Genomic DNA, 26,843 nt, shown 5'->3' with positions numbered 1-26,843 from the left:
CTAACCAATATCTAAATAACTTTTTCGAAACTATTTCGATACTAACAATTTTATTTTTAACACTAGGTATAATCACATCAATGAACCATTCGCTTGCTACTATAGTCGTGCCTATCCCGAGGTGGTTATTGGTCGTTATTCGTGGGAGAATAATCTTTATCATCTAATATTATCGCTGATAATACCCACAGTATTATTTGCCATATCGATTGGGGTCTTAAGCTATTGGTATTGTCCGTGTTGTGATAATGCCTGTAATAAATCATCAAGGGTTTATGCTGAAAAATTCCCCACTAAGGAAGAGTGAGTGTGCTAAAATAATTATTAGAAAACTACTACATACTATTTTAATGATCTACTACTACTACTACTACTATTATTATAACTCCTATACTCGTTTACATAAACACACAGTTTTATTGTTCAATGTTTAAATTTATATTAACAAAGATAAATGTAGTTTTATTTTGTTTACTTTATTATGAAATCTCTATTTTTTTCAAGAGTTATAGTTCAAGAGATATATGTTTTTGATTTTGTTTGATGTTTTGAATGTTTGTATTTTAATTAAATAAATTGTTAAATTAACAAACAATGTTATTGAAAAGCATGCTTGATGAAATTTGTAATTGGTGGAGTTGTTGGAAAAAATTTTAAAAAAGCTGCGAGCCATGCTTTTAAGTTTGTTAGTGAGAGTTGTAGTAAAATAGCTTTTTCTTTTATTTAATATTTATAAAAATTGGTCTATATTTTAAGTTCAAAAATGCTGTAAATTTTAAATGCATGTTTTTGTTTAAGTTTTATTAGATTTAATTGGTTTTAAGAAAATTTGTTATAATTTTAAAGCATTGGCTTTGTAATAAAAAAATGATTGCTAAAAGCTTTTTTTATAATTAGTAAAATTTAGTTAAAAGTGTTTCTTTTTGAGATAAATACTTTTTCCTATTTATTTTTTTATTTAAAGAAAATTTCTTATATTTAATAAAAATAAAATATCTACTATATTTCCTAATAACTTTTTTTTATTCATATATATAAAAAACAACCTACATACTTTTTTACAGGATTGCAAACTGCATGAAATGTAATCCGGAAAAATCTATTTCCCTGAATAGTTATGAATTCTTTAAGAATGTTTAAGTAACAAAAAACTTAAATTACAAGTTAAAATCTACACACACACACAAATAACTAGAGAAAACTTAAAATGCCTGAAAAGTGCCTGAAAACCGTTTGAATTTAAAGAATAAAAAACCAAGAAAAACAAAACTGAAAATACTGAAACATGTTAACAAGTAAAAATTCCTTTTTTTCCTCTCTTATAATACTATAAACAAATATCTATATATTTACACTTACTTTATAAATTATTTAATAAAACAAATGTAGCTTTCGAATAATCGTTTTAAACTTTCAAAATTATTTAAAACTAAAAAGCACTAAGAGAAAATCCAACTCTGTTAGGAAGAGTTACACCTATATACTTTTTATATAAAAATTTTATTTTAGAAATGAAACCCGAGGCACAAAACTATTTTGTAGTTAGTGTTCAAACACTCCCTTTTTTCCTCCCCTATTAATTAATGCTAGTTTCTCCTTAAACACACTTCAAAATAGCTGTAATTTTACACTTAGAAATTATTGAGTTTTACACAAATCGATTAAATAGTCTTAGAAATGTGTTTTTATACTAAAAAAAAATGTAGTTGGTAGTTAGTACGTTACTTATTGCATACTTTTGTAGAAAGTTGAAGGAACTAAATTGATCTTGAAATGTGAAGACTATAGACTGATCTATAGTCAAGAGTATAAATTGATCTATAGTCAAGACTGTAGACTGATCTGTAGTGGAGACCATATACTGATCTATAGTTAAGACTATAGACTAATCTACAGTAAAGGGTATAAATTGATCTGATAATATAGACTGATTTCTAGTCAAGACTGTAGACTGATCTATAGTCAAGACTATAGACTGATCTATAATCAAGACTATAGACTGATCTATAATCAAGACTATAGACTGATCTATATCAAAACTATGGACTGATCTATAGTCAAGACTATAGACTGATCTATAGTCAGGACTATAGACTGATCTATAGTCAAGACTATAGACTGATCTATAGTCAGGACTATAGACTGATCTATAGAGACTGATGTATAATCAATACTATAGACTGAGCTATAGTCAAGACTATATACTGATCAAGACAATATACTGATATATAGTCAAGACTATAAACTGGTCTATAATCTAGACTATATACTGATCTAAAGTCACGACTATAGACTGATCTATAGTCAGACTATATACTGATCTATAGTCAAGACTATAGACTGATCTATAGTCAAAATTATAGAAATATCTATTGTTTAGACTATAGACTGAACTTTAATCAATTCTATAGACAGATCTATACTTAAGACTATATGCCGATCTATAGTCAAGACTATGGGCCGACTTATAGTGCAGACTATGGGCTGATCTATAGTTAAGATTATACTCAAGACTATAGAATGATCTATACTCAAAACTGTAGACTAATATATAGTCAAGACTATAGATTGATCTATTCTCAAGACTATAGACTGATATCTAAAGTCAAGACTATAGACTGTGCTATAGACTGATCTAAAGTCAAGACTATACACTTTATCTATAATCAAGACTATAGACTGATAAGTAGTCAAGACTACAGTCTGATCTATAATCAAGACTATATACTAATCTAAAAATCAACACTATAGACTGATATATAGTCAAGACTATATACTGATCTATAGCGAAGACTATGGACTGATCTATAGTCAAAACTATAGACTGATCTTTAGTCAAGACTATAGACTGATTTATAGTCAAGACTATAGACAGATCTATACTCAATAATACGGACTGATCTATAGTCAAGAATATGGACTAATATATAGTCAAGACTATAGACTGATCTATAGTCAAGACTATAGGCTGATCTGTAGTCAAGACTATAGACTGATCTATAGTCAAGACTATAGTCAGATCCATAGTCGATAATCAAGACTATAGACTTGTTGATCTATAGTTGATACTATAGAATGATCTGCAGTTAAGAGTATAGACTGATCTATAGTCGACTATAGACCGATCTGTAGTGGAGACCATTTGTTGATCTATAGTTAAGACTATAGAATGATCTGCAGTCAAGTGTATAGACTGTTGACAGATGTATAGTCATGAGTTTAGACTGATCTATAGGCATTACTATAGATAGATCTATATTCATGACTGTAGACCGATCTGTAGTGGAGACCATATGCTGATCAATAATCATGGACTGATCTATAGCAAGGACAGCAGATTGAACTTTAATCAGGACTATAAACTACAAGGCTGTAGACAAGAATGTAGACTGTTTTATAACTGATGGATAATAAAGTCTGTAGAGTGATTTGTAGTCTATAGACTGATCTATATTCCAGATTATCAACTGACATATAATCCAGACCATAGATGCGTCTATTGTAAAGTCAACAGACTGATCTATAGTCAAATTATAGATTGAAATATAGGTTATATTATTTTCCTCAATTAACACTCACTTTTCAAGAACTTTAGAAATGCTAAACCAAATCCCCCCTTCAAAATCCCATACCTTATAGAAAATGGCATGTGTTTTTCTTGACAAATCATTTGCAAACACATTATCAAACATACTACATACAAATACTCATATTACAGTAGTTAACAAAGATAGTTTTGGATATTAGTTTCGAAAATGAAATGCATGTTTTATAAATGTAAACGTAATTAATTGAATGATAATTTTCATAATTATACTAGTAATTTTCTTTAAAATATACTTTTGACAACAAATAATAAACTTTTCTTAAAATAAAAAGCTTTATTTTATTCAAATTCATAACAATTTTTAGAATTTTAAAACTAAGACACTTAATATGGAAAATGCATTTGGCATATAAATTTTTTAAAATTTAAATAAAGTGTTGTTTTTTCAATTTAAGTGGTTTTAGTTTTAAATAGAATTTTTAAAAAATTCACCAAAAAACAATTCGTTTTAATTTTTGTTCTTTTATTTTTCTCACCCTTCAATAAATTTTTTTTCGTAGAAAACTACTGTGTCACAGTGATGATGAGGATGAAATGGAATACTAGATTTAAAAAAATAAATATATTTTTATAAAGCAAAAAATTATATTTTGAAAAGAAAAAAAAGCACTTAACAGAAAAAGAAACACCCAAATTTAAGTTTTATTTAAATTCAAAATCATATACACATAAACACTCAATATTTTTTCTTTCACAATTTTTGTATAAAATTTCAAATTTTAATAAAATTCAATTAAAATTTATTGCAAAATTTTAAAGCAAACTTTTGTTTTCTTTAAATTTTGAAATAGATTTTAGTGATTTGATTGTAATCTTCAACGAAAATAGTTTAATAAATTTATTTTCATTTTATGGTTTTATTAAATTTATTGTAATATTTTTAAAGGATAAATTTTGTAAATTATATTCTTTTATCATTTTGTAAATTATGTATTTGTAATTTTTAGTTTTAGAAGTAATGGATTTAAGTTTTTAGGATTTGTAAAAAATTATTAATTTAAAATAGTTTTTAGTTAAATTTTTAAAATGATTCTAGCTTAGTATAAACATGGCAGTCATTTTTAAAACACTATGGTAATCGAGAAATTTTAAATTCAAACCAATAAGCTGATCAATACTTAATAATGATCTATAGTCAGGGCTATAGACTGATCTATTGTCAGGGCTATAGTCTAATCTATAGTCAAGGCTTTCGACTGATCCATAGTAATAACTATAGTCAAGACTATTTACTGATCTTAAGTCAAGTCTATAGAGTGATCTATAGACAATACTATATACTATTCTATAGTCAAGACTCTAGACTGATCTATAATCAAGCGTGCATACTGATCTACTGAAAAGACAATAGACCGAAATATTGTCAGACTACAAACTACAGACTGATCTATAGCCAAGACTTTAAACTAATATATACTGAGACATTTAGAGTGATCTGAAGTCAAAACTGATATATACTGAAGCCAATCTAAGGTCAATACTATGGGTTGATATATAGTCAAGACTATAATAGACTGATCTATAGTGAAGCATATAGAGTGATTTATAGTCAAGACTATAACTGAGCTTTAGTTAAAACTATGGACTTATCTAAAGTTGAGACTATGGACATATTTATAGTCAAGGGTTGGTGTCCAATTTCGACAAAAGAATGATCTCTAGTCAAGACTATATGCTGATCTGTAGTCAAAATTGTAAACTGTTCTTATAGTATAGACTGATGAATAGTCAAGAGTACCGACTGATCTATAGTCAAGACTATAGACTGATCTTTAGTCAAGACTATAGACTAATCTTAAGTCTAGACTATAGACTGATCTTTAGTCAATATTATAAACTGATATATAGTCAGGACTATAGATTGAGCTTTAGTTGAAACTATGGACTTATCTATACTTAAGACTATGTATATTTATATTCAAGACTATAGACTGATCTATAGTCAAGACTGTAGACTGATCAATAGCCAAGACAATATGCTGATCTGTAGTCAAAACTGTACACTGATCTTATAGTATATACAGATGAATAGCCCAGATTACCGACTGATCTATAGACTGATCTTTAGTCAAGAATATAAACTGATCTATAATCATGACTATAGACTGATCTATTGTCAAGACTGTAGAGTGATCCATAGTCAAGATTATAGACTGGTCTACAGGCAAGACAATAGACTGATCTATAGTAAAAGTCTGTTATAGTCTATAGTAGACTGCTAACAGAAAAATGGCAAGACTACAGCTAATCTATAGTCCAGACTTTACAATTTCTAAGAGATTCTAGACTGATCGGTAGTCAAGACTAATCAAAATATGAGTGATCAATATGCAAGACTACAGGATGAATTTTATAAGAACTTGTCTGATCAATATAGTTAAGACTACAAGATAATAGGCAAAACTCTAGAATGATCTTTAGTAAAGACCATAGACTAAACTACAGCCAAGAATATAGACTGATCTAAAGTCGATACTATAGGATGAATATAAAACTACAGCCTCAGCAGTAGTCAAGGCTGTCGACTGTCCTAAAGTCAAGATTATAAACAGTTCATTAAAATCAGTTACAGTGATCCTTAGTCCAGACTATAGAATTATAGTCAGGACTGATTCGATGTTGATTCGGTTGCCATAGTTAGTTCTCAGAAAACAAAAATCTGATCATCTTTATTAGCCATTATACAACCTTAGTTTGAAACTAAACTCTTACTGAAAAGAAATTTGTATTTGTTAAATATTTTAGTTTTTCATAATCCCTGAACTAGTGATTTCTAAGTAGCGTTGTTTTATTACGAGTTGTCTAATTATAAAATCGTATATAATTACATAATTTAAAAGCAAAATTAAAAAAAAAAAAAAACAAATAAATAAAATTGTGATATCATTATTTTAGTTGTGTAATAATTTTATAAAAATTCTACTAAAATTAAAATAAATGTTAAAAATGGCTTCTACAATTTAGCAAAAAATATTAAAAAAAAAACTCAAATTATGAAAATTATTCTTAAAAACCAACTACCAACTAATAAACAATTTAAGTTGTAGTAACTATTAAAAGCATTTTAAAACCAACAACAACAATAACAACAATTAATATTGTATTAATAATTAGAACAAATTAAATTATATTATAAAATAAACAATTAAAATAATTAATTAAATTAACAAACACAAAATTTGTAATATACAAACAAAAAAAATGTAAGAAATAAAAAACACACAAAACATTAGTTAATTATAAAGAAAAATAATTAGTTTTTAAATAATTAAAACCAAGAAAAAAAAAAAGAAAATTAAGAAAAGCAACAAAATTTTAATACAATTCAAAACAAAATTATATAAAATCCGCCTTGTGCTTAAATAAAATTTTTATAACAAAAAAAAATCCCAATCATTATTAAACAAATTGGAAAAAATCTAAAAATAACACAATTTTACCCGAAATTTTTTAAAAATTTCATTTTAAACTACCATAATAAAAAAATTCCAAATTTCTTTAAAGCTTCTCTAGACAAAAAAAAAAATAATTAAAACAGAATAAATTTTTATTTAAAAAAAAAACTCATTTATTACATCAAAGTTATTAAAACAAATTTCTACATTAATTAAAAATTTATATTTGCACTTTGCTTTTTTTAATTAAAAATAACAAAAAATATTCATTGAAATCTTTTTCCAAAATCAAAGAAAATCAAACACAAAAATAAAACTTTTTTCTGCTAAAACAACCAATAAAAAAACAAACGAAAGAAACAACAACAAAATCTCTTTTTTTGAATATTTAAACAATCAATAAAACAGCAACAAAAAGAATAACAACAAATGTTTCATGTTTTTAATAAAAGAAAACAAAAACTGGAAATTATTAAAATAAAACAAATTGAAAATTGTTCAGTGAAGTTTTATTTCGGGGGGGAGAGAGAGGGAAACAAATGCGGTGTATTTGTTGTTACTATAGACCGATATATAGTCAAGACATTAGACCGATCTATACTCATGACTATAAACTGATCTATAGTCAAGACTATAGACTGATCTATAGTCAAGACTATAGACTGATCTATAGTCAAGACTATAGACTGATCTATAGTCAAGACTATAGACTGATCTAAGTCAAGACTATAGACTGATCTATAGTCAAGACTATAGACTGATCTATAGTCAGGACTATAGACTGATGTATAGTCAAGACTATAGACTGATCTATAGTCAAGACTGATCTATAGTCAAGACTGATCTATAGTCAAGACTATAGACTGATCTATAGTCAAGACTATAGACTGATCTATAGTCAAGACTATAGACTGATCTATAGTCAAGACTATAGACTGATCTATAGTCAAGACTATAGACTGATGTATAGTCAAGACTATAGACTGATCTATAGTCAAGACTATAGACTGATCTATAGTCAAGACTATAGACTGATCTATAGTCAAGACTATAGACTGATCTATAGTCAAGACTATAGACTGATCTATAGTCAAGACTATAGACTTATCTATAGTCAAGACTATAGACTGATCTATAGTCAAGACTATAGACTGATCTATAGTCAAGACTATAGACTGATCTATAGTCAAGATTATAGACTGATCTATAGTCAAGATTATAGACTGATCTATAGTCAAGACTATGGACTGATCTATAGTCAAGACTATAGACTGATCTATAGTCAAGACTATAGATTAATCTATACTCAAGACTATATACTGACCTATAGTCAAGATTATAGACTGATCTATAGGCAAGACTATAGACTTATCTATGGACATGACTATAGACTGACTTATAGTCAAGACTATAGACTGATCTATAGCCAACCCTATAGAATAATCTAAAGTCAAGAATATAGACTGATCTACAGTCAAGACTGTAGATAGATCTATAGTCAAGACTATAGACTATTTAATTGTAAAGGCTATAGACTGATCTATAGTAAAAATCTACTGACCTATAGTCAAGACTATAGAATGATCTATAGTAAATACTATAGATTGCTCTATAGTCAAAACTGTAGACTGATCTGTAGTTCAGACTACATACTGGTAGTCAGTACTATAGAGAGATCTATAGTTGAGACTATATACTGATTTATAGTCAAGTCAATCGATTGATCTATAGTCAAGATTAAAGATTTATATATAGTAAATAATATAGACTGATCTATAGTCAAGACTATAGACTGATCTATGGACAAGACTATATATAGACTGATCTATAGTCAAGACTAGACTGATCTAAAGTCAAGACTATAAACTGATCTATAGTCAAGACTATAGACTGATCTATAGTCATGTCTATAGACTGATCTATAGTCAAGACTATAGGATAATCTATAGTAAACACTATAGTCAAAACTATAGACTCATTTAAAGTCAAGACTACAGACTGATCTATAGTCAAGATTATACACTGATCTATATTCAAGACTATAGACTGATCTATGGACAAGACTATATATAGACTGATCTATAGTCAAGAATATAGACTGATATATAGTCAAGAGTAAAGACTGGTCTATAGTCAAGACTATAGACTGATAGTAAATACTATAGACTGATCTATAGTCAAAACTATAGAGTGATCTATAGTCAAGACTATAGACTGATTTAAAGTCAAGACTACAGACTGATCTATAGATTTTTATTCAAGATTATAGACTGATCTATGGACAAGACTATATATAGACTGATCTATAGTAAGGACAATAAACTGATCTATAGTCAAGTCTATATTATTGAATTATATGCAAGACTAGAGATTTATATATAGTCAAGGCTATAGATTGATCTGTAGTCAAGACTATAGATTGATCTATAATGTGGTCTTCGTTTGTAGAAAATTTTAAGTCTGAGACAGATGGTTGCTATGATTGCATTAATTATTCAAATTGAACCGGCCTAATGTAGATTGTATACTTGGCAGCACTGCCATATTCCTTATCTAGCAATTGCTTGACAGCTGAGTTTATTTGACCTGTTGGGTCGTGTTGTGTATTTATGTTTTGCTAATTTAATTTTATTTTGCGTTGTAAATAACATAATTAAAGTCTTAATATTTTAAATTATATTTTTTTTTTTTTTAAAAAGCACATGTATGTATGTAGTTAAAGTAAATAAAATCGAATTGTAAGTGTAAATTTGGATTTTTATGAAAAATAAAATTTATAGAGAAGAATCGATTAAGTTGGCTTTTAAGTAAAATATTGGTGGTATTTTATTTTGGTAAAAAAAAAATTTTTCGTGAAAAATTAAATTTTTGGACCAAATTGTCTGTCTGTCCATTAAAAAGGGTCAGAAACTAAAAGCTGAAATTCGCCTTAATAGAAGGCTAGACTCTTAATAAACGACTTTCAAAACATTCCCTCCTATTTCCCATAAATAACTTGGTACCGCCAAAAGGAAACAAAGGAAAAAACAACAAGAAAATTAGAACTACAACTTTGTTTTGTCAACATTTGTGTACTCTGACCTACAAACATATAAACGAGTTGTTCAACGACACACATGGCGTCGACCTCCAAAAAGGATACAACGCATGCCGCCGCTTCATACAATTCCTTCCAATTTATTACTTTTTTCTTTAAAACTTATTTCTGATAAGTAAATAACAAACTTACAGAGGAAGTTGTCAAAATAAGTTTAAAAAAAGCACATGCGCTTTTCTCAACTCAAAGCAAAACAAAAAAAACATTGACAGAAGTCCTTAACAAAGGATAACGTCATTTTGTAGACAAAACAAATGACATTGGAAGGCAACACGAAAAAGCTTTTTATTAAAGCTTTTAAAAGCTTGCTTAACATCAAAAATGTCCTTTATTTGCTTTAAAAGAAAACGGGAATAACATTTTGAAAGTAATCAGTTTGCCAGAACAACGCTCTTAAAGCAGTAGTATAATCCGAAAGTGGACGCTAACCGAGCATCCTTACACACACGCACATACTTACATACATACATATATATTTCTTTTTGTTGAGTTTAATAATTATTCTCATGGAAAAAATCATAAAAAAAACACAACGCATTTAAAGAAATATAAACAATTTTAAATAAAATTATTTGTAAACTTTAAGAATAAAAACAAATAAACAAATTATTAAACAAATTGCCTTAAAATTAAACAACAACAGCAAATAATGTTTACAACTATAAAGTAACTAAATGTTTAATAAAATGTGTATAAAATATTAAAAAATAAAACGAATTTAATTTAAATTGTTTTTAAGCGAAAAAATTAATAATAAATATGGGAAACAATAGAAAAACCACAGTAAAATTAAAATAATTATTATAAACTTTTTATTAAAACATAAAGAAAAAAGTGTTAAAAATTAATATAAACTAATAAAGTAAAACTCAACAAGTCATAAATATTTTAGGGAATTTAAAAAAACTGAAATAAATTCTATTACTCATCGACTATTTTACCAAAAAAAAAGAACACAAAAAACCTAAAAAAACGTCCTTAAAACAATATTAGGAAAATAACAGGAATTTAAGGCAGCAACAAAAACAACGACCATAACAAGAAATTAATAAAAAAAAAAAAAAAAAACAAAAATACAATAATATAAAAAAACAAGAAATATACAAGAATTTTAAACACCAACATAACTTAATACTCGGTAGCGTGGAAACATTCACTGCTGCTGTTTCCCCCTCAAAAAAAAAAAAAAAAAACACTCAAACTCTAATACACAACAATCTACCCTTCCCACTAACACTCCCTCTCTAATACACACAGGGATTCTTAAAGTTTTGATAACAGAACACCAAACCAAGCAACGACAAACAGCTTTAATCATAAATAATGGGTCGCCGCAAGGATAAACCACGCCTTATCCCCGAGCAAGATAAACGTATCTGCCGTGCTATTTGCCTTTGCCAATTGACCATGGTTTTATCCTGCGTTTCTATAGTGTATTTAAGTGTGGCCATTTATGCTCCTTCATTTAAGTAAGAAACAAATTGGAATTTCGAACTTTTTATAACCTACACCTGATGTTTATAACCCATAAAATTAATGGTCTTACAACATGCTATGTATAATTTGCTGAGTCGCTTAAGACTAGACTTTTGACTAGTATATGGACTATCCTATATGCTGGTCCATAGAATGGCCTTTTAGCTTTTCTATGTACTAGCCTATTGGATAGTCTATGGACTAGTATATTGAATATCCTATTTACTATCGTATTGAATAGTCTATGGACTATCCTACTTACTAGTCTCTGGACTGTCCTATTGACTAGTCTATAGACTATCCTATTGACTAGTCTATAGACTATCCTATTGACTAGTCTATAGACTTTCCTGTTGACTAGTCTATAGACTATCCTATTGACTAGTCTATGGACTATCCTATTGCCTAGTCTATGGACTATCCTATTGCCTAGACTATGGACTATCTATTGGTTAGCCTAATGACTAGTCTATGGACTAGCCTAATGACTAGTCTATGGACTAGCCTATTGACTAGTCTATGAACTGTCCTACTGGCTAGTCTATGGACTATCCTATTGACTAGTCTATGGACTATCCTATTGAATAGTTTATGGACTATCCTATTGACTAGTCAATGGGCTAGCCTATTGACTAGTCTATGTACTAGCCTATGGACTAATCTATGAACTAGCCTATTGACTAGTCTATGGACTAGTCTATTAACTAGTCTATTGACTATCCTACTGACTAGTCTATGAACTAGCCAAATGACTAGTTTATGGACTAGCCTAATGACTAGTCTATGGACTATCCTATTGACTAGTCTATGGACTAGCCTATTAATTAGTCTATGGACAAGCATAATGACTAATCTATGGACAAGCCTAATGATTAGTCTATGGACTAGCCTATTGACTACTCTATTGACTGGTCTATGGACTAGCCTATTAATTAGTCTCGCCTAATGACTAGTCTATGGACTAACCTATTGACTAGTCTATGGACTAACCTATTGAGTAGCCTATGGACTAGATTATTGACTAGTCTATGGACTAGCCTAATGACTAGTCTATGGACTATCCTACTGACTACTCTATGGACTATCCTATTGACAAGTCTATGGACTAGCCTATTGCATGTGGACAGCCTATTGACTAGTTTATGGACTAGCCTATTGACTAGCCTATGGACTAGATTATTGACTTGTCTATGGACTAGCCTATTGATTAGTCTGTGGACTATCCTACTGACTAGTCTATGGACTAGCCTATTGACTAGTTTATGGATTATAATATTTACTAGTCTATGGACTAGTAAATGAACTAGCCTAATGACTACCATATGAATTGTATATGGACTAGCCTATTGAATGGTCTATGTCATAGTAAATTCTTTGAGAATAGACCAATTATTTTTTGTCCTTTTTTATAGCAGGTGTAGGGTATAATAATGTCGGTCATAACCATCTATATTTTCTGCCATGTTTCAATAAAATTTTGTAAATTATTCTTACTTCTTTCGTGTTTAAAGAGCTTTCAAATCCGGTTTTGAATTGGATCCGGTCATGTGTCAAACTATACAATCGGATATGCCTGACTCACATTGTAGTTGGGCTTCTTGCGGAGAATGGTGTTTAACACGTACCAGTGGTTTTTGTCCTCAAATCTATTCAATCGTGCGTCGTAATGGAACCGATATCCAGTTGAATAATTGTACTCGTATTACAAATACTTCATGTGCAATGGTAAGTAGTTCTTTAGGAAAGTTTTTTCCATGTTACTACTTTTTTTTTTAGCTTGAATTAATACAGTGTTAGACAAAAGTTTCCAGCAGATATTTTCATTTTAAAACTAAAGTCTCAAAGGTTTTGTATCTTCAATAGACTGTAGTGTAAAAGGGTACTATAGTGTTGAGTATACTATTGACAAAATTTTGGACTATACTTATGTTATAGATAGAACTATAGACTAGACTATAGTTTGGAATTTAATGTAGACTATAGTTTGGAACATAGAGTATAGTCTGCTTTAGAATATTTAATAATCTACACTATAGAAAATTTTATTTTATTCATCTCCCTAAAGTTTAATGCCCTTCAGTTGCCTATCTAATCAATTTGTAAAAAACGTAAAATATTTATACTAAAACTTTAGCCTACACATATTCTAAATAAGAAAAATGCCAAAAACAAACCCAACGCCTACGTTAAGTACAACTAAATAATCAAACTTAGACCTTTTTTGATGCCATTCCACGTATTGAACTTAAAACATTATTAAGCTATATTTTATTTATAATATAAAGACAAACAAACTACGTCGAACCATTATATAATTTATATATTTGCTATTGCAAATGAAATGGGAATAGTAGGTTAAGCAAATCAAACCATAAACTCACATTACATACGCTCTCTCTAAATAGTTGAATAGTTTCAAACTTACAAACAAATAAGCAAACGAATCAGAATATAAATATCAACAATACTATATCAAAATAACAAAAAATAAAAAATGTAAATGTTTGTACTCGTATTTCCAAGAAAACATGTCTTTCAGTCATGTCAACATCCTCTCTGTATCCTTGTATCAGATTCTATGCTCCAACTGCCAGCAATGTTGAATTACTCATACATGCATATTTGAGTGGTATTGTCAATGCAGGCATTTTGAATAAAGAGAATTAGAGTTACCATTCTTGCTTGATTTCGAAAATAACAAAAGCAAAAAAAAAAAACATGTTTCGGAATATAGTTTGGATCATAGTTCAGATTAAGATTCAATAGAGAAGACTATAGTCTGGACTATAGAGTAGGCTATAGTCAGGACTATAGAGTAGACTAAAGTCTGGTCTATAGAGTAGACTATAGTCTGGACTATAGAGTAGACTATAGAGAAGACTATAGTCTGAACTATAGAGTAGGCAATAGGCAGGACTATAGAGTAGACTAAAGTCTGGACTATAGAGTAGACTATAGCCTGAACTATAGAGTAGACTAAAGTCTGGACTATAGAGTAGTCTATAGTCTGGACTATAGAGTACACTATAGTCTGGACTATAGAGTAGACTATAGTCTGGACTATAGAGTAGACTATAGTCTGGACTATAGAGTAGACTATAGTCTGGACTATAGAGTAGACTATAGTCTGGACTATAGAGTAGACTATAGTCTGGACTATAGAGTAGACTGAAGTCTGGACTACAGAGTAGACTATAGTCTGGACTATAGAGTAGACTATAGTCTGGACTATAGAGTAGACTATAGTCTATACTATAGAGTAGACTATGGTCTGGACTATAGAGTAGACTATAGTCTGGACTATAGAGTAGACTATAGTCTGGACTATAGAGTAGACTATAGTCTGGACTATAGAGTACACTATAGTCTGGACTATAGAGTAGACTATAGTCTGGACTATAGAGTAGACTATAGTCTGGACTATAGAGTAGACTATAGTCTGGACTATAGAGTAGACTATAGTCTGGACTATAGAGTAGACTATAGTCTGGACTATAGAGTAGACTATAGTCTGGACTATAGAGTAGACTATAGTCTGGACTATAGAGTAGACTATAGTCTGGACTATAGAGTAGACTATAGTCTGGACTATAGAGTAGACTATAGTCTGGACTATAGGAGTAGACTATAGTCTGGACTATAGAGTAGACTATAGTCTGGACTATAGAGTAGACTATAGTCTGGACTATAGAGTAGACTATAGTCTGGACTATAGAGTAGACTATAGTCTGGACTATAGAGTAGACTATAGTCTGGACTATAGAGTAGACTATAGTCTGGACTATAGAGTAGACTATAGCCTGGACTATAGAGTAGACTACAGTCTATACTATAGACTAGACTATGGTCTGGACTATAGAGTAGACTATAGTCTGGACTATAGAGTAGACTATGGTCTGGACTATAGAGTAGACTATAGTCTGGACTATAAAGTAGACTATAGTCTGGACTATAGAGTAGACTATAGTCTGGACTATAGAGTAGACTATAGTCTGGACTATAGAGTAGACTATAGTCTGGACTATAGAGTAGACTATAGTCTGGACTATAGAGTAGACTATAGTCTATACTATAGAGTAGACTATAGTCTGGACTATAGAGTAGACTATAGTCTGGACTATAGAGTAGACTATAGTCTGGACTATAGAGTAGACTATAGTCTGGACTATAGAGTAGACTATAGTCTGGACTATAGAGTAGACTATAGTCTGGACTATAGAGTAGACTATAGTCTAGACTATAGAGTAGGCTATAGTCAGGACTATAGAGTAGACTAAAGTCTGGTCTATAGTGTAGACTATAGTCTGGACTATAGAGTAGACTATAGAGAAGACTATAGTCTGAACTATAGAGTAGGCAATAGGCAGGACTATAGAGTAGACTAAAGTCTGGACTATAGAGTAGACTATAGCCTGAACTATAGAGTAGACTATAGTCTGGACTATAGAGTAGACTAAAGTCTGGACTATAGAGTAGTCTATAGTCTGGACTATAGAGTAGACTATAGTCTGGACTATAGAGTAGACTATAGTCTGGACTATAGAGTAGACTATAGTCTGGACTATAGAGTAGACTATAGTCTGGACTATAGAGTAGACTATAGTCTGGACTATAGAGTAGACTGAAGTCTGGACTATAGAGTAGACTGAAGTCTGGACTATAGAGTAGACTATAGTCTGGACTATAGAGTAGACTATAGTCTGGACTATAGAGTAGACTATAGTCTGGACTATAGAGTAGACTATAGTCTGGACTATAGAGTAGACTATAGTCTATACTATAGAGTAGACTATGGTCTGGACTATAGAGTAGACTATAGTCTGGACTATAGAGTAGACTATGGTCTGGACTATAGAGTAGACTATAGTCTGGACTATAAAGTAGACTATAGTCTGGACTATAGAGTAGACTATAGTCTGGACTATAGAGTAGACTATAGTCTGGACTATAGAGTAGACTATAGTCTGGACTATAGAGTAGACTATAGTCTGGACTATAGAGTAGACTATAGTCTGGACTATAGAGTAGACTATAGTCTGGACTATAGAGTAGACTATAGTCTGGACTATAGAGTAGACTATAGTCTGGACTATAGAGTAGACTATAGTCTGGACTATAGAGTAGACTATAGTCTGGACTATAGAGTAGACTATAGTGTGGACTATAGAGTAGACTATAGTCTGGACTATAGAGTAGACTATAGTCTGGACTATAGAGTAGACTATAGTCTGGACTATAGAGTAGACTATAGTCTGGACTATAGAGTAGACTATAGTCTGGACTATAAAGTAGACTATAGTCTGGACTATAGAGTAGACTATAGTCTGGACTATAGAGTAGACTATAGTCTGGACTATAGAGTAGACTATAGTCTGGACTATAGAGTAGACTATAGTCTGGACTATAGAGTAGACTATAGTCTGGACTATAGAGTAGACTATAGTGTGGACTATAGAGTAGACTATAGTCTGGACTATAGAGTAGACTATAGTCTGGACTATAGAATATACAATAATCTGGACTATAGAGTAGACTATAGTCTGGACTATAGAGTATACTATAGTCTGGACTATAGAGTAGACTATAGTCTGGACTATAGATTAGACTATAGTCTGGACTATAGAGTATACTATAGTCTGGACTATAGAGTAGGCTATAGTCTGGACTATAGAGTAGACTATAGTCTGGACTATAGAGTAGACTATAGTCTGGACTATAGAGTAGACTATAGTCTGGACTATAGAGTAGACTATAGTCTGGACTATAGAGTAGGCTATAGTCTGGACTATAGAGTAGACTATAGTCTGGACTATAGAGTAGACTATAGTCTGGACTATAGAGTAGACTATAGTCTGGACTATAGAGTAGACTATAGTCTGGACTATAGAGTACACTATAGTCTGGACTATAGAGTAGACTATAGTCTGGACTATAGAGTACACTATAGTCTGGACTATAGAGTAGACTATAGTCTGGACTATAGAGTAGACTATAGTCGGGACTATAGAGTAGACTATAGTCGGGACTATAGAGTAGACTATAGTCTGGACTATAGAGTAGACTATAGTCGGGACTATAGAGTAGACTATAGTCGGGACTATAGAGTAGACTATAGTCTGGACTATAGAGTAGACTATAGTCTGGACTATAGAGTACACTATAGTCTGGACTATAGAGTAGACTATAGTCTGGACTATAGAGTAGACTATAGTCTGGACTATAGAGTAGACTATAGTCTGGACTATAGAGTAGACTCTATTCTGGACTATAGAGTAGACTCTATTCTGGACTATAGAGTAGACTGTATTCTGGACTATATAGTAGACTATAGTCTGGACTATAAAGTAGACTATAGTCTGGACTATAGAGTAGACTATAGTCTGGACTATAGAGTAGACCATAGTCTGGATTATGGAGCAGACTATAGAGTAGACTATAGTCTGGAGTGAATAGTAGTTTGTAGTCTGGACTATAGCGTAGATTATATATTATCGAGTAGTATGGTCTATATAATCTGGACTATAGAGTAGACTACAGACCAGACATTAGGGTAGGCTTTAGACTGGATTGTAGAGTAAACTGTTGTAGTCTGGACTATAGAGTAGACTGTAGTATGAACTATATATTAGTAGGGATTATAGAGTGAACTGTAGCCTGGAGTAGAAAGTAGATTATAGGGTGACTTACTTATAGCCTGGACTATATAGTCGACAGTAACCATGACTTTAGAGTAGATTATAGTGGGGACAGTAGAGTACCAACACTAATGTATTTAAATAAATTTACACACATTTCCTGCCGAGAAATCAACCTTCTTCACATCCTGTTATAAAAATATATCCTGTTTAAATCAACGTGGGTTGATAAAAAGTAACAAAGGTGTCCTTTAACTTAAATTAATCTAAAATCTGACCACCCCAAACGATGTTTTTAGTATTTGTAGCTTCACATTGTTGTTGTATTTCTATTTATTTATTCCATTGTAGTTGTTGCTGTAGCTGATGTCTTTTAATTTTACAAATTAGTTGTTTGTATCCGTTTTTGTGTCATTTAATATGGAGACGAAAGTCATACAAACTCACAGATACATTTAATAGAAAAGAAAAAAACAACGAGTAGAAAATAGAAATATCTATTACAATAAATAAATTGTTTAAAGTTAGCTATAGTATATTGCATTGTATGATTTTGTTCTGTCTGGCTGTCAGTTGGCTGTTAGACATAATATAGCAAACCAAGAAGAATAGCAAGTAAACTAACTAACTACCAACCAAACTTTATGTAAATTATGAGTCATTTTGAGACAAATGATAATGATGATCATCAATGTCCTTGTTAGCAGAAATTGAAACGAGTTATCAAGCTGCTAAATGTTTTAGTAGCTAACTAAGACTTACTTATAGTTATTGCTATTACAATGACTGCTGCTATAGATTGTCTTTTTTTAGTCATTTAAACATTTATTATTTGTTGAAGTGTAAATTCAAGTAAAATGGGAATTTCAATGTTTATCTTGTTGAATATTTATTTTTAGTATGAAATATAGATGATACAACACTTGCCACTTTGTTTAGATGTATTGTGTATGTGTTTGTAGCAAGTGTGCGTAAAATTCAACATTTGAAAACTTGGCAACAAACCACACCTGCAACTAGAAAGTTGCCTTAATGTATGAGAGTAGATTGACAACACAAACAATAGCAGCAAAGGTGCCAACAGCAACAACTTGTTGCAAATAGGAATATATAAAATGTTGGCATATAATTAGTTTTATTGCCAGGAAAATAAAATTCTTAAAATAATACAAATGCCACATAAAATTTAATTACTTTTTTCTATATTGCTGTAGTACATATAGTGTAAGTAAGTAGTATAGTTTGAGTTTTTTTAGAGGCGTTTTCTTTGAACAAAAATAGCTAGCGGAAACGAAGAGTTTTGTTTAAAAATTAATTCCCATTTAAATTGTGCATTTACAGTGGACATGTTTTTATATATTAATTCTTTTACATTGCATCTGTGTAAAAGATCTCAGCATGGGATCATCAACTCCAAATTTAGACACTTGATCTAGTATGTCGCTTTTAACCATTAAAGTAGTTGTAGTTGTTTTTGTTACTATGAAATAATCTAATTCAAAGGTTCTGAAATGATATTCAGGCATAGATTAGTTCATAAATCCATTTGACAAAGTGCCCTAATATTATGTCATGGTTTGGGGGACTAGTAGGCATTGGGCCTATTGCTTTAACTTGATATTCTTTGTAGCAACCTCACATGAAGTAATTACAGTTACATGAGCTGACAAGTTAAACAGGATGTCCAAACTTAGGTTAAACATTTTAAAATGGTTCACAGTCGGTTACGACATCAATATTATCTGTCGCTGATGTGATCCCTTTATTCCTTTGGTCCGTTACTTTTTATTATACTTTTTGTAGATTGGTTAGTGATGCATTCTTGAGACAGTCTAGATCTTCATGAGAGGTTTGTACTATGATTTCTTATGCAATATAAGTTCCTTGGATAACCCATTCGATCTAACATGCGTCCAATTATACAGTCTTAAAGCCTATCAAAGGCCTTAACGATTTTTCTTAAAAGCCAATAGATTCAAGGCCCTATTCAGTGTAAAATAGGGCTGAAGCATTTAGGACATTTTGCGAGTGGTATTACTGGACCATTTAAGTTCCGATATTTCTGTCCGATATTTCAGGACATCCTTTTGTGCAACAGTTTCTTCTGCAATATCTGTTGCTTGGGTAACCCAAATACGATCTGACGTGCATCCAATCATGCAGTCTTTATGCCTATTTTTTTAAAAGCGCATATATATTAGAGGCCCTATTCCGTGTAAGTCAGGGCTAGAGCATTCAGTCGGTAGAAGGGACACATCGATTACGACATCAAGATTCTGGGGTAATTTTTTTCTATATTTTGAAATGTTTCGCTGGTTGCAATTACAGGTTGTCTCGTGATTTAGGGAGAGCTCATGCAGGCAGTAGGTAACAGCTCATATGTAACAGTTGTGTCCAAGGACGATCCTTTAATTGTGTCTAAAGAGTGTCTTTTAAACTAGTACATTTCAACCATATCACATTCGAGATCAAAGCCTTAAGAGATTATAGACCGTAGATGTTAATGATCGACGCTTTTCGAGATCAAAGCCTTAAGAGATTATAGACCGTAGATGTTAATGATCGACGCTTTGTCGTGTAAATCGTGCGTATGACAAATAAGAAACCATTTCAAGTCCTTACTGGGGTATGGGTAGTTTACAACCTTGTAAGCATTCAGAAGAAATTGTATGATAATTAAATTACTTTGATTAGTAGTATTATCTCCGATCTACGCGTCTTTGCGTCTCTAATCTAAGTATTAGACAATTTTTTCTTAAACTCCCTAAACTGTTCTTTTGACGATCAATAAGACAGTTCTCTCATAATGTTCTTTTTACGAAGAACTTTGTATGCCTCTCGTATTGCCAAAAGGACTCTAAAATGAACGCCGACATATATGAAGAGTTTATCTTTTGTTTGGAGACATAGAAAGCCAATACTTGTTTGACTCATAATCATAATTGTGATGATCGTGGTCACCTCCACTATTCGACGTAGAACATCTACAATGATGACCACAAAGAACTTTGATTGGTATCGCAAATTCTATTCCAAAAAGCATGTTTAAGCTGATCGATATATTAGGTAGTTAAACTCAAGTTCGTTATAATCTAGAGACTTATAAAACGAGCAATTATAGTAACGAGTCATTTTCGACCCACATCTTAGGATGGATAGGTTGCCCTAAACTTTTAAAGATAGATGCTGTGCTAAAAGAAAAGCGATCGTCACGGTTGCTGTCATAGATCCCAAAGCTTCTACGAATGTGTCAGAAAGCAATTAGAACTTCCGTAAGAATCGTTAGGTATTTGAGCAGTAAATCTTCAGTAACACGCGACAGTTTTTATTGTCGTACTGCAGGTTAATACCAGAAGGACTATTAGTGTAAGATATCTTTCCTATTTAGATAAACTATATAACAGGATCTAAGGATGTGGACTAAGTGTGGTTCTCAGAGTGGTCAAAAGTAGAATAGAATTTGGATAGGGTACATACATACATATCTATATTCAAAATATTTGAGAAAGGACCATCGATACTTGATTCTGAATAAGACGCTATTAGTATTACTTGTCGGTTGGTATATAAAATTCTAATACAAAATTATCCCCTTTTGATATTTTTCTTCTAGATCGATATGAGTCGTTTAAATAAATTCAATTGTAATAATGGAACAGCCTGCAACAACATTCATGGAGTATTCAATTGTTCAAATGGTACGTAAGAAACACATACAATAAAATTTCACCGAAAGGTAATCTGGAGATATTTTACCACCTTCAAGGTCACTGTAAAAATATGTCAGAGTTCTTTTTGTGTCATCACAAAGCCGATGGACCCACCATTAATTCAGCCAAAGACAATACAAAATTGAATGGTTTCTTTGAGTGTCATGGAGTACATTGTACGAAAATCAAAAAACCTTTTAGTTGTGACAGATATTGTTCGAAAATAACCACTTCACATATAAATGTGCTGCTGATGCATGTAAGTGTGTTGCTTTTAAGGTCAAAGGTCTATGACACTTTTTTTAATTTTAACAAAAAAAAAAAACTTTTAAATACTTTAACAGGAGGATAATGTTATAGCAGCAGATTGTGAAAATGCTGTGGCCTTTAATGAGGCCAGAGGCAATGAACTGGGGGTTCGTATAAGTCCGACAGAATTTTGGAAGGAAGATGATGGGAATCTGTTAACGAATTGTGCCACTGTAACAAGGGAAGGGGATAAAATAATGTGAGCTGAGTTTAAGGCCTTCTCAAAGATAATTTTTGTTAAAAAATTTTGTGTTTTTTTAGGGCCACGGATTGTCTGAATGGCACTTTATTGCCGCACAACATTTTACCGGAGCCTTTTATGAATTTTACACAATTTTGGAAAATTTATGAGGAAAGCAAAATCGAAGTAGATCCTGAACAGAAATTCTTACCCAATCAACATAATTTGACCATTTATAAGAATAAAAAGTTATTTATCAATTTGGAGGGTTGTGTCAATACTTTGAGAGGAGAATGTAAAGATTTTCATGCTCGTCATGGCAGTGATGGCGATAATAATACAGCCCAATCGAGGTATCAATGTTATTATAATAAGGTAAGGTTTGGACATTAAAAAAATTGCTTCAAATATTCTCCCAAAAACATATTTATTACATTCTCTCTCTCTCTCTTTCAGGATCCCTCAGTTGAATTTGTTACTTCACGTTATGATTTGAAGAAGGTCTATAATGAATTGTTGTTCTCGTTAATAGTTCCTATAGTTTTGTTTGTGATCTCATCAATTTCTCTTATAATTATAACAACTTACGTTAAGGTAACTCTTGATTTATAACGGCTCACAAATCTTCATTAAATTGTAATTGACTGATTGTTGCTTTTAACAGGTGGGAGATGATGCCAAAATGCGTTGTATTTGTGGCGGTGAAGAATCGGATGCCGATGAAATCTATTCATCGCGTAAGAGCAAAAGGAATCGTCAGGCACAGAATTTAGAAACGATGGACAATTTAAATCAAATGACTGATTTGGCGGTAAGTTTTGGAAAATTGAACTTTTTCTGTGAAAATGTTTGCACCTGGATCAAAGATTGTGGGTTATCGGTTCTGGTATTTCGATAACCCAATGGGAATTAGAGGGCAAAAGAGTTACATTCAGATTATCACAAAAATCTCTTCACTCATTAGTTCATGTAATGTTAGTTTCAGATATGTGATTAAGGTCAAGTATCTAGGGATCATAATGAACGAGAGCATAAACTTTTTAGTTTATCTTAAAGCTCATATTAGGCCCAGTCTTAGGAGTAAGTGGATGTTCGTGTAATATATGAGAAGCTTATGTAGCCTATGTGTGGTACGATTATAAAGCCTCTGTGCGGTACGATGTCTGTTATTGGCAGAAACGACTTCTATCCGTCAGAGTCGCGGCAGGTGTAGCACGTCTTAACGTGCTATTGCTTTTAAAATCAAGAAGATACTACCGCTTCTAGAACTGGACTGGCATTATGCTTCTGATTTAGACGGTGTAAGTTCTACACAGAGTAAGGCATATCTTAGGGAGTATCTTGTCCCTAGACGGAGAATTAGATATACATATGTATGTCTTCATATGTGACGTTAAGTTCAAGCATCGCTCACATACTGGATTATTTCATAAAAGAGGTCTGTATGAGACTGCGGACTCTAGGTGGTACTGGTATTATAGTACTTTGGTAGGGTATTTCAAGCAGGTATTTAACAGAAGCATAGCCGGACGTTAGTGGTCGTTGCAAACAGTTGTATGAGTTGCTGATATCTACCCTAGTTACCGGCTTCTTGGAGGTTCTGCTTGGGCAACGTTGAAATTTTGTAATTTTTTTGTTGTTTCTATGATGTTTTCATGATCTTCGTGAGGAGGTAATGTCAACAATTGTGCGTTTTGTTCTTGTTGATGTCATACTATGTGGCTCCTGTGAACGTCTGTCATGAATATTTTTGGTGTTTAATGTGATGTAATTGGTGAGCAGTCCGAAACCTTTTAGTGTTTTCCTATCAGGTGACTTACACACAACTAAGTCTGACCGAAATCTTCAAACTTGTACTACGTGATCCAAGAGATTTTAATACTTCGGTTCCAGCCAGGATGATGTTGACAATCTTCTGGGAGTAACGTAATGACTGTGCTTTAAACCTAAATTGCGGAAAGAGCTTGGGCACGGTCTGCAAATGCTTTTCACACGCGTGTTGAGACCTTAGAATGGTAGATAGGCTCTGCTCACTAATTAAGGGGGAGGTCATGAACAAATGCATTCAAGTTCGTTGGGTAAAAGTTCTAGTTTGAGTGAAAAGTTTTGTACAAAATTGAAATATTGAAAATATTTCTTAATAGAATTTTCAGTTTATATAAAAAATTTCTTAAATTAAAAAGTTTTTATAGAAAAATTGTCAATATTGAAGGTTTTTATAGAACATTTTTCAATATTGAAAAGTTTTCATAGAAAGTTGTTCAATATTGAAAAGTTTTTATAGAAAATGTTTCAATATTGAAAAGTTTTTATAGAAAATTGTTCAATATTGAAAAGTTTTTATTGAAAATTGTTCAATATTGAAAAGTTTTTATAGAAAATTGTTTAATATTAAGAAGTTTTTATAGAAAATTTTTCAATATTGAAAGTTTTTTATAGAAAAATTTTCATTATTGTAAAAAAATTTTCAATATTTTAAAGTTTTTATAGACAAATTTTTAATATTGCTAAGGTTTTATAGAAATACTTTCAGTATTAAAAAGTTTCTATAGAAAAGTTACAATATTGAATAGCTTTTATAGAAAATTTTCATTATTGTAAAAAAAAATTCTATTTTGAATATTTTAATTAATTGAGAAGTAATTATAGAAATTGTTCAATATTGAAAAGTTTTTATAGAAAAATTTTCAATATTGAAGAATTTTTATAGAAAAATTTTCAATATTGAAGAATTTTTATAGAAAAATTTTCAATATTGAAGAATTTTTATAGAAAAATTTTCAATATTGAAGAATTTTTATAGAAAAATGTTCAATATTGAAGAATTTTTATAGAAAAATTTTCAATATTGAAAAGTTTTTATAGAAAATTTCAATATTGAAAAGTTTTTATAGAACAATTTTCAATATTGTAAAGTTTTCATAGAAAATCGTTCAATATTGAAAATTTTATATAGAAAATTTTTTAATATTGAAGAATTTTTATAGAAACATTTTCAATATTAAAGAATTTTTATAGAAAAATTTTCAATATTGTAAAGTTTTTATAGAAAATCGTTCAATATTGAAAATTTTATATAGACAATTTTTAATATTGAAGAAATTTTATAGAAAAATTTTCAATATTGAAGAATTTTTATAGAAAAATTTTTATAGAAAAATTTTCAATATTGAAGAATTTTTATAGAAAAATTTTCAATATTGAAAAGTTTTTATAGAACAATTTTCAATATTGAAAAGTTTTTATTTTTGTAGAAAATTTTTTAATATTTTAAACTTTTTATAGAAAATTATAAGAAAAAATGTTTCAATATGGAAAAATTTTTATTGAAAAAATTTTCAATATTAAAAAGTTTTTATAGAAAAGTGTTCAATATCGAAAAGAAATTTTCAATATTGAAGAATTTTTATAGAAAAACTTTCAATATTGAAGAATATTTATAGAAAAATTTTCAATATTGAAAAGTTTTTATAGAAAGATTTTCAATATTCAAAAGTTTTTATAGAAAAATTTTCAATATTCAAAAGTTTTTATAGAAAAATTTTCAATATTGAAGAATTTTTATAGAACGTTTTTCAATAATAAAGAATTTTTATAGAAAAATTTTCAATATTGAACAATTTTTATAGAAAAATTTTCAATATTGAAAAATTTTTATTGAAAAATTTTCAATATTAAAAAGTTTTTATAGAAAAGTGTTCAATATCGAAAAGTTTGTAAAGAAAATTTTTTAATATTGAAAAGCTTTATAGAAAATTGTCAATATTGAAAAGCTTTTATAAAAAATTTTCTTTATTGTAGAAAAATTTTCAATATTTGAAAGTTTTTATAGAAAATTTTTCAATATTTTAAAATTTTTATAGAAATACTTTCAATATTAAAAAGTTTCTATTGAAAAGTTTCAATATTGAATAGCGTTTATAGAAAATTTTCATTATTGTAAAAACACGTTTTATTTTGAAAAGTTTTTCTACAAAATGTTTAATTCTGACAAATGTTTATAGAAAATATTCACTAATTGAGAAGTTATTATAGAAAATGTCTCTATTTGAAAGAAAAAGTTAATAATTTTCACAATTTTTATCTTCTAGGAGCATGACGTAAGTCCAGCCGATGCCAATGCCATGATTGGCAGTACAAAGTCTTTATTACCCCTAAGTCCAACCAATGAATCCGGTACCACCGATAATACTTTTGACGATGAAAAAGCCTCAAAATGTGACATGCCGGAAAAACCTCTAGTAGTAATTTAAAAACAAGCTAAACAAACTAACAAAACCAAGAAAAAAACTACTAAACATTAAAAACAAACTAACAAAAACAACTTTAAACTAAAAACTTTATTTCTAAATGTGCATGTGTAATTTTATTCAAAAACAAACAAAAAAAAAAAAAAACGACAAAATTTATAAACTAGTAATTTAAAATGAATG

At 30.4% G+C, this 26,843-nt stretch overlaps 2 protein-coding genes across 3 annotated transcripts; both read left to right on the top strand.

Moving 5' to 3' along the window:
• Positions 1-28: 28 nt before the first annotated feature.
• On the top strand, positions 29-1,125 carry LOC119613387 (the record flags this gene model as incomplete). The annotated part of the gene is made up of 2 exons (XM_037969419.1): positions 29-303; positions 1,065-1,125. Coding segments are annotated over 2 exons (336 nt in total), but the record flags the coding sequence as incomplete, so codon positions are not given.
• Positions 1,126-9,685: 8,560 nt separating this feature from the next.
• LOC119613389 lies at positions 9,686-26,734 on the top strand. 2 transcript variants are annotated; one of them, XM_037969421.1, is made up of 10 exons: positions 9,686-9,706; positions 11,357-11,568; positions 13,087-13,300; positions 21,824-21,908; positions 21,977-22,179; positions 22,265-22,428; positions 22,491-22,785; positions 22,867-23,004; positions 23,075-23,221; positions 26,502-26,734. In XM_037969421.1, the coding sequence occupies exons 2-10, from the start codon at positions 11,423-11,425 to the stop codon at positions 26,661-26,663; spliced, it is 1,554 nt and encodes a 517-aa protein (XP_037825349.1). In that variant the 5' UTR covers positions 9,686-9,706; positions 11,357-11,422; the 3' UTR covers positions 26,664-26,734. The 2 variants fall into 2 exon arrangements, with proteins under 2 accessions (XP_037825349.1, XP_037825350.1); XM_037969422.1 differs by lacking the exon at positions 9,686-9,706 and adding an exon at positions 9,784-10,765.
• Positions 26,735-26,843: the final 109 nt, after the last annotated feature.

Source organism: Lucilia sericata, unplaced genomic scaffold, assembly GCF_015586225.1.
Source record: "Lucilia sericata isolate MDLA Ls3-8-SP2 unplaced genomic scaffold, ASM1558622v1 Contig002097F_arrow, whole genome shotgun sequence".
Classification (NCBI taxonomy): Eukaryota; Metazoa; Arthropoda; class Insecta; order Diptera; family Calliphoridae; genus Lucilia; species Lucilia sericata.
This window is presented reverse-complemented; position numbering and strand designations above follow the sequence as displayed.

What these genes read in the sequence shown, in the direction of transcription:
- LOC119613389 (XM_037969421.1), top strand. Translation starts at nt 11,423, where the DNA reads ATGGGTCGCCGCAAGGATAAACCACGCCTTATCCCCGAGCAAGATAAA. An exon ending in CAAATACTTCATGTGCAATG is followed by an intron (nt 13,301 to 21,823) that starts GTAAGTAGTTCT and finishes TTTTTCTTCTAG; the next exon opens with ATCGATATGAGTCGTTTAAA. An exon ending in ATCAATGTTATTATAATAAG is followed by an intron (nt 22,786 to 22,866) that starts GTAAGGTTTGGA and finishes TCTCTCTTTCAG; the next exon opens with GATCCCTCAGTTGAATTTGT.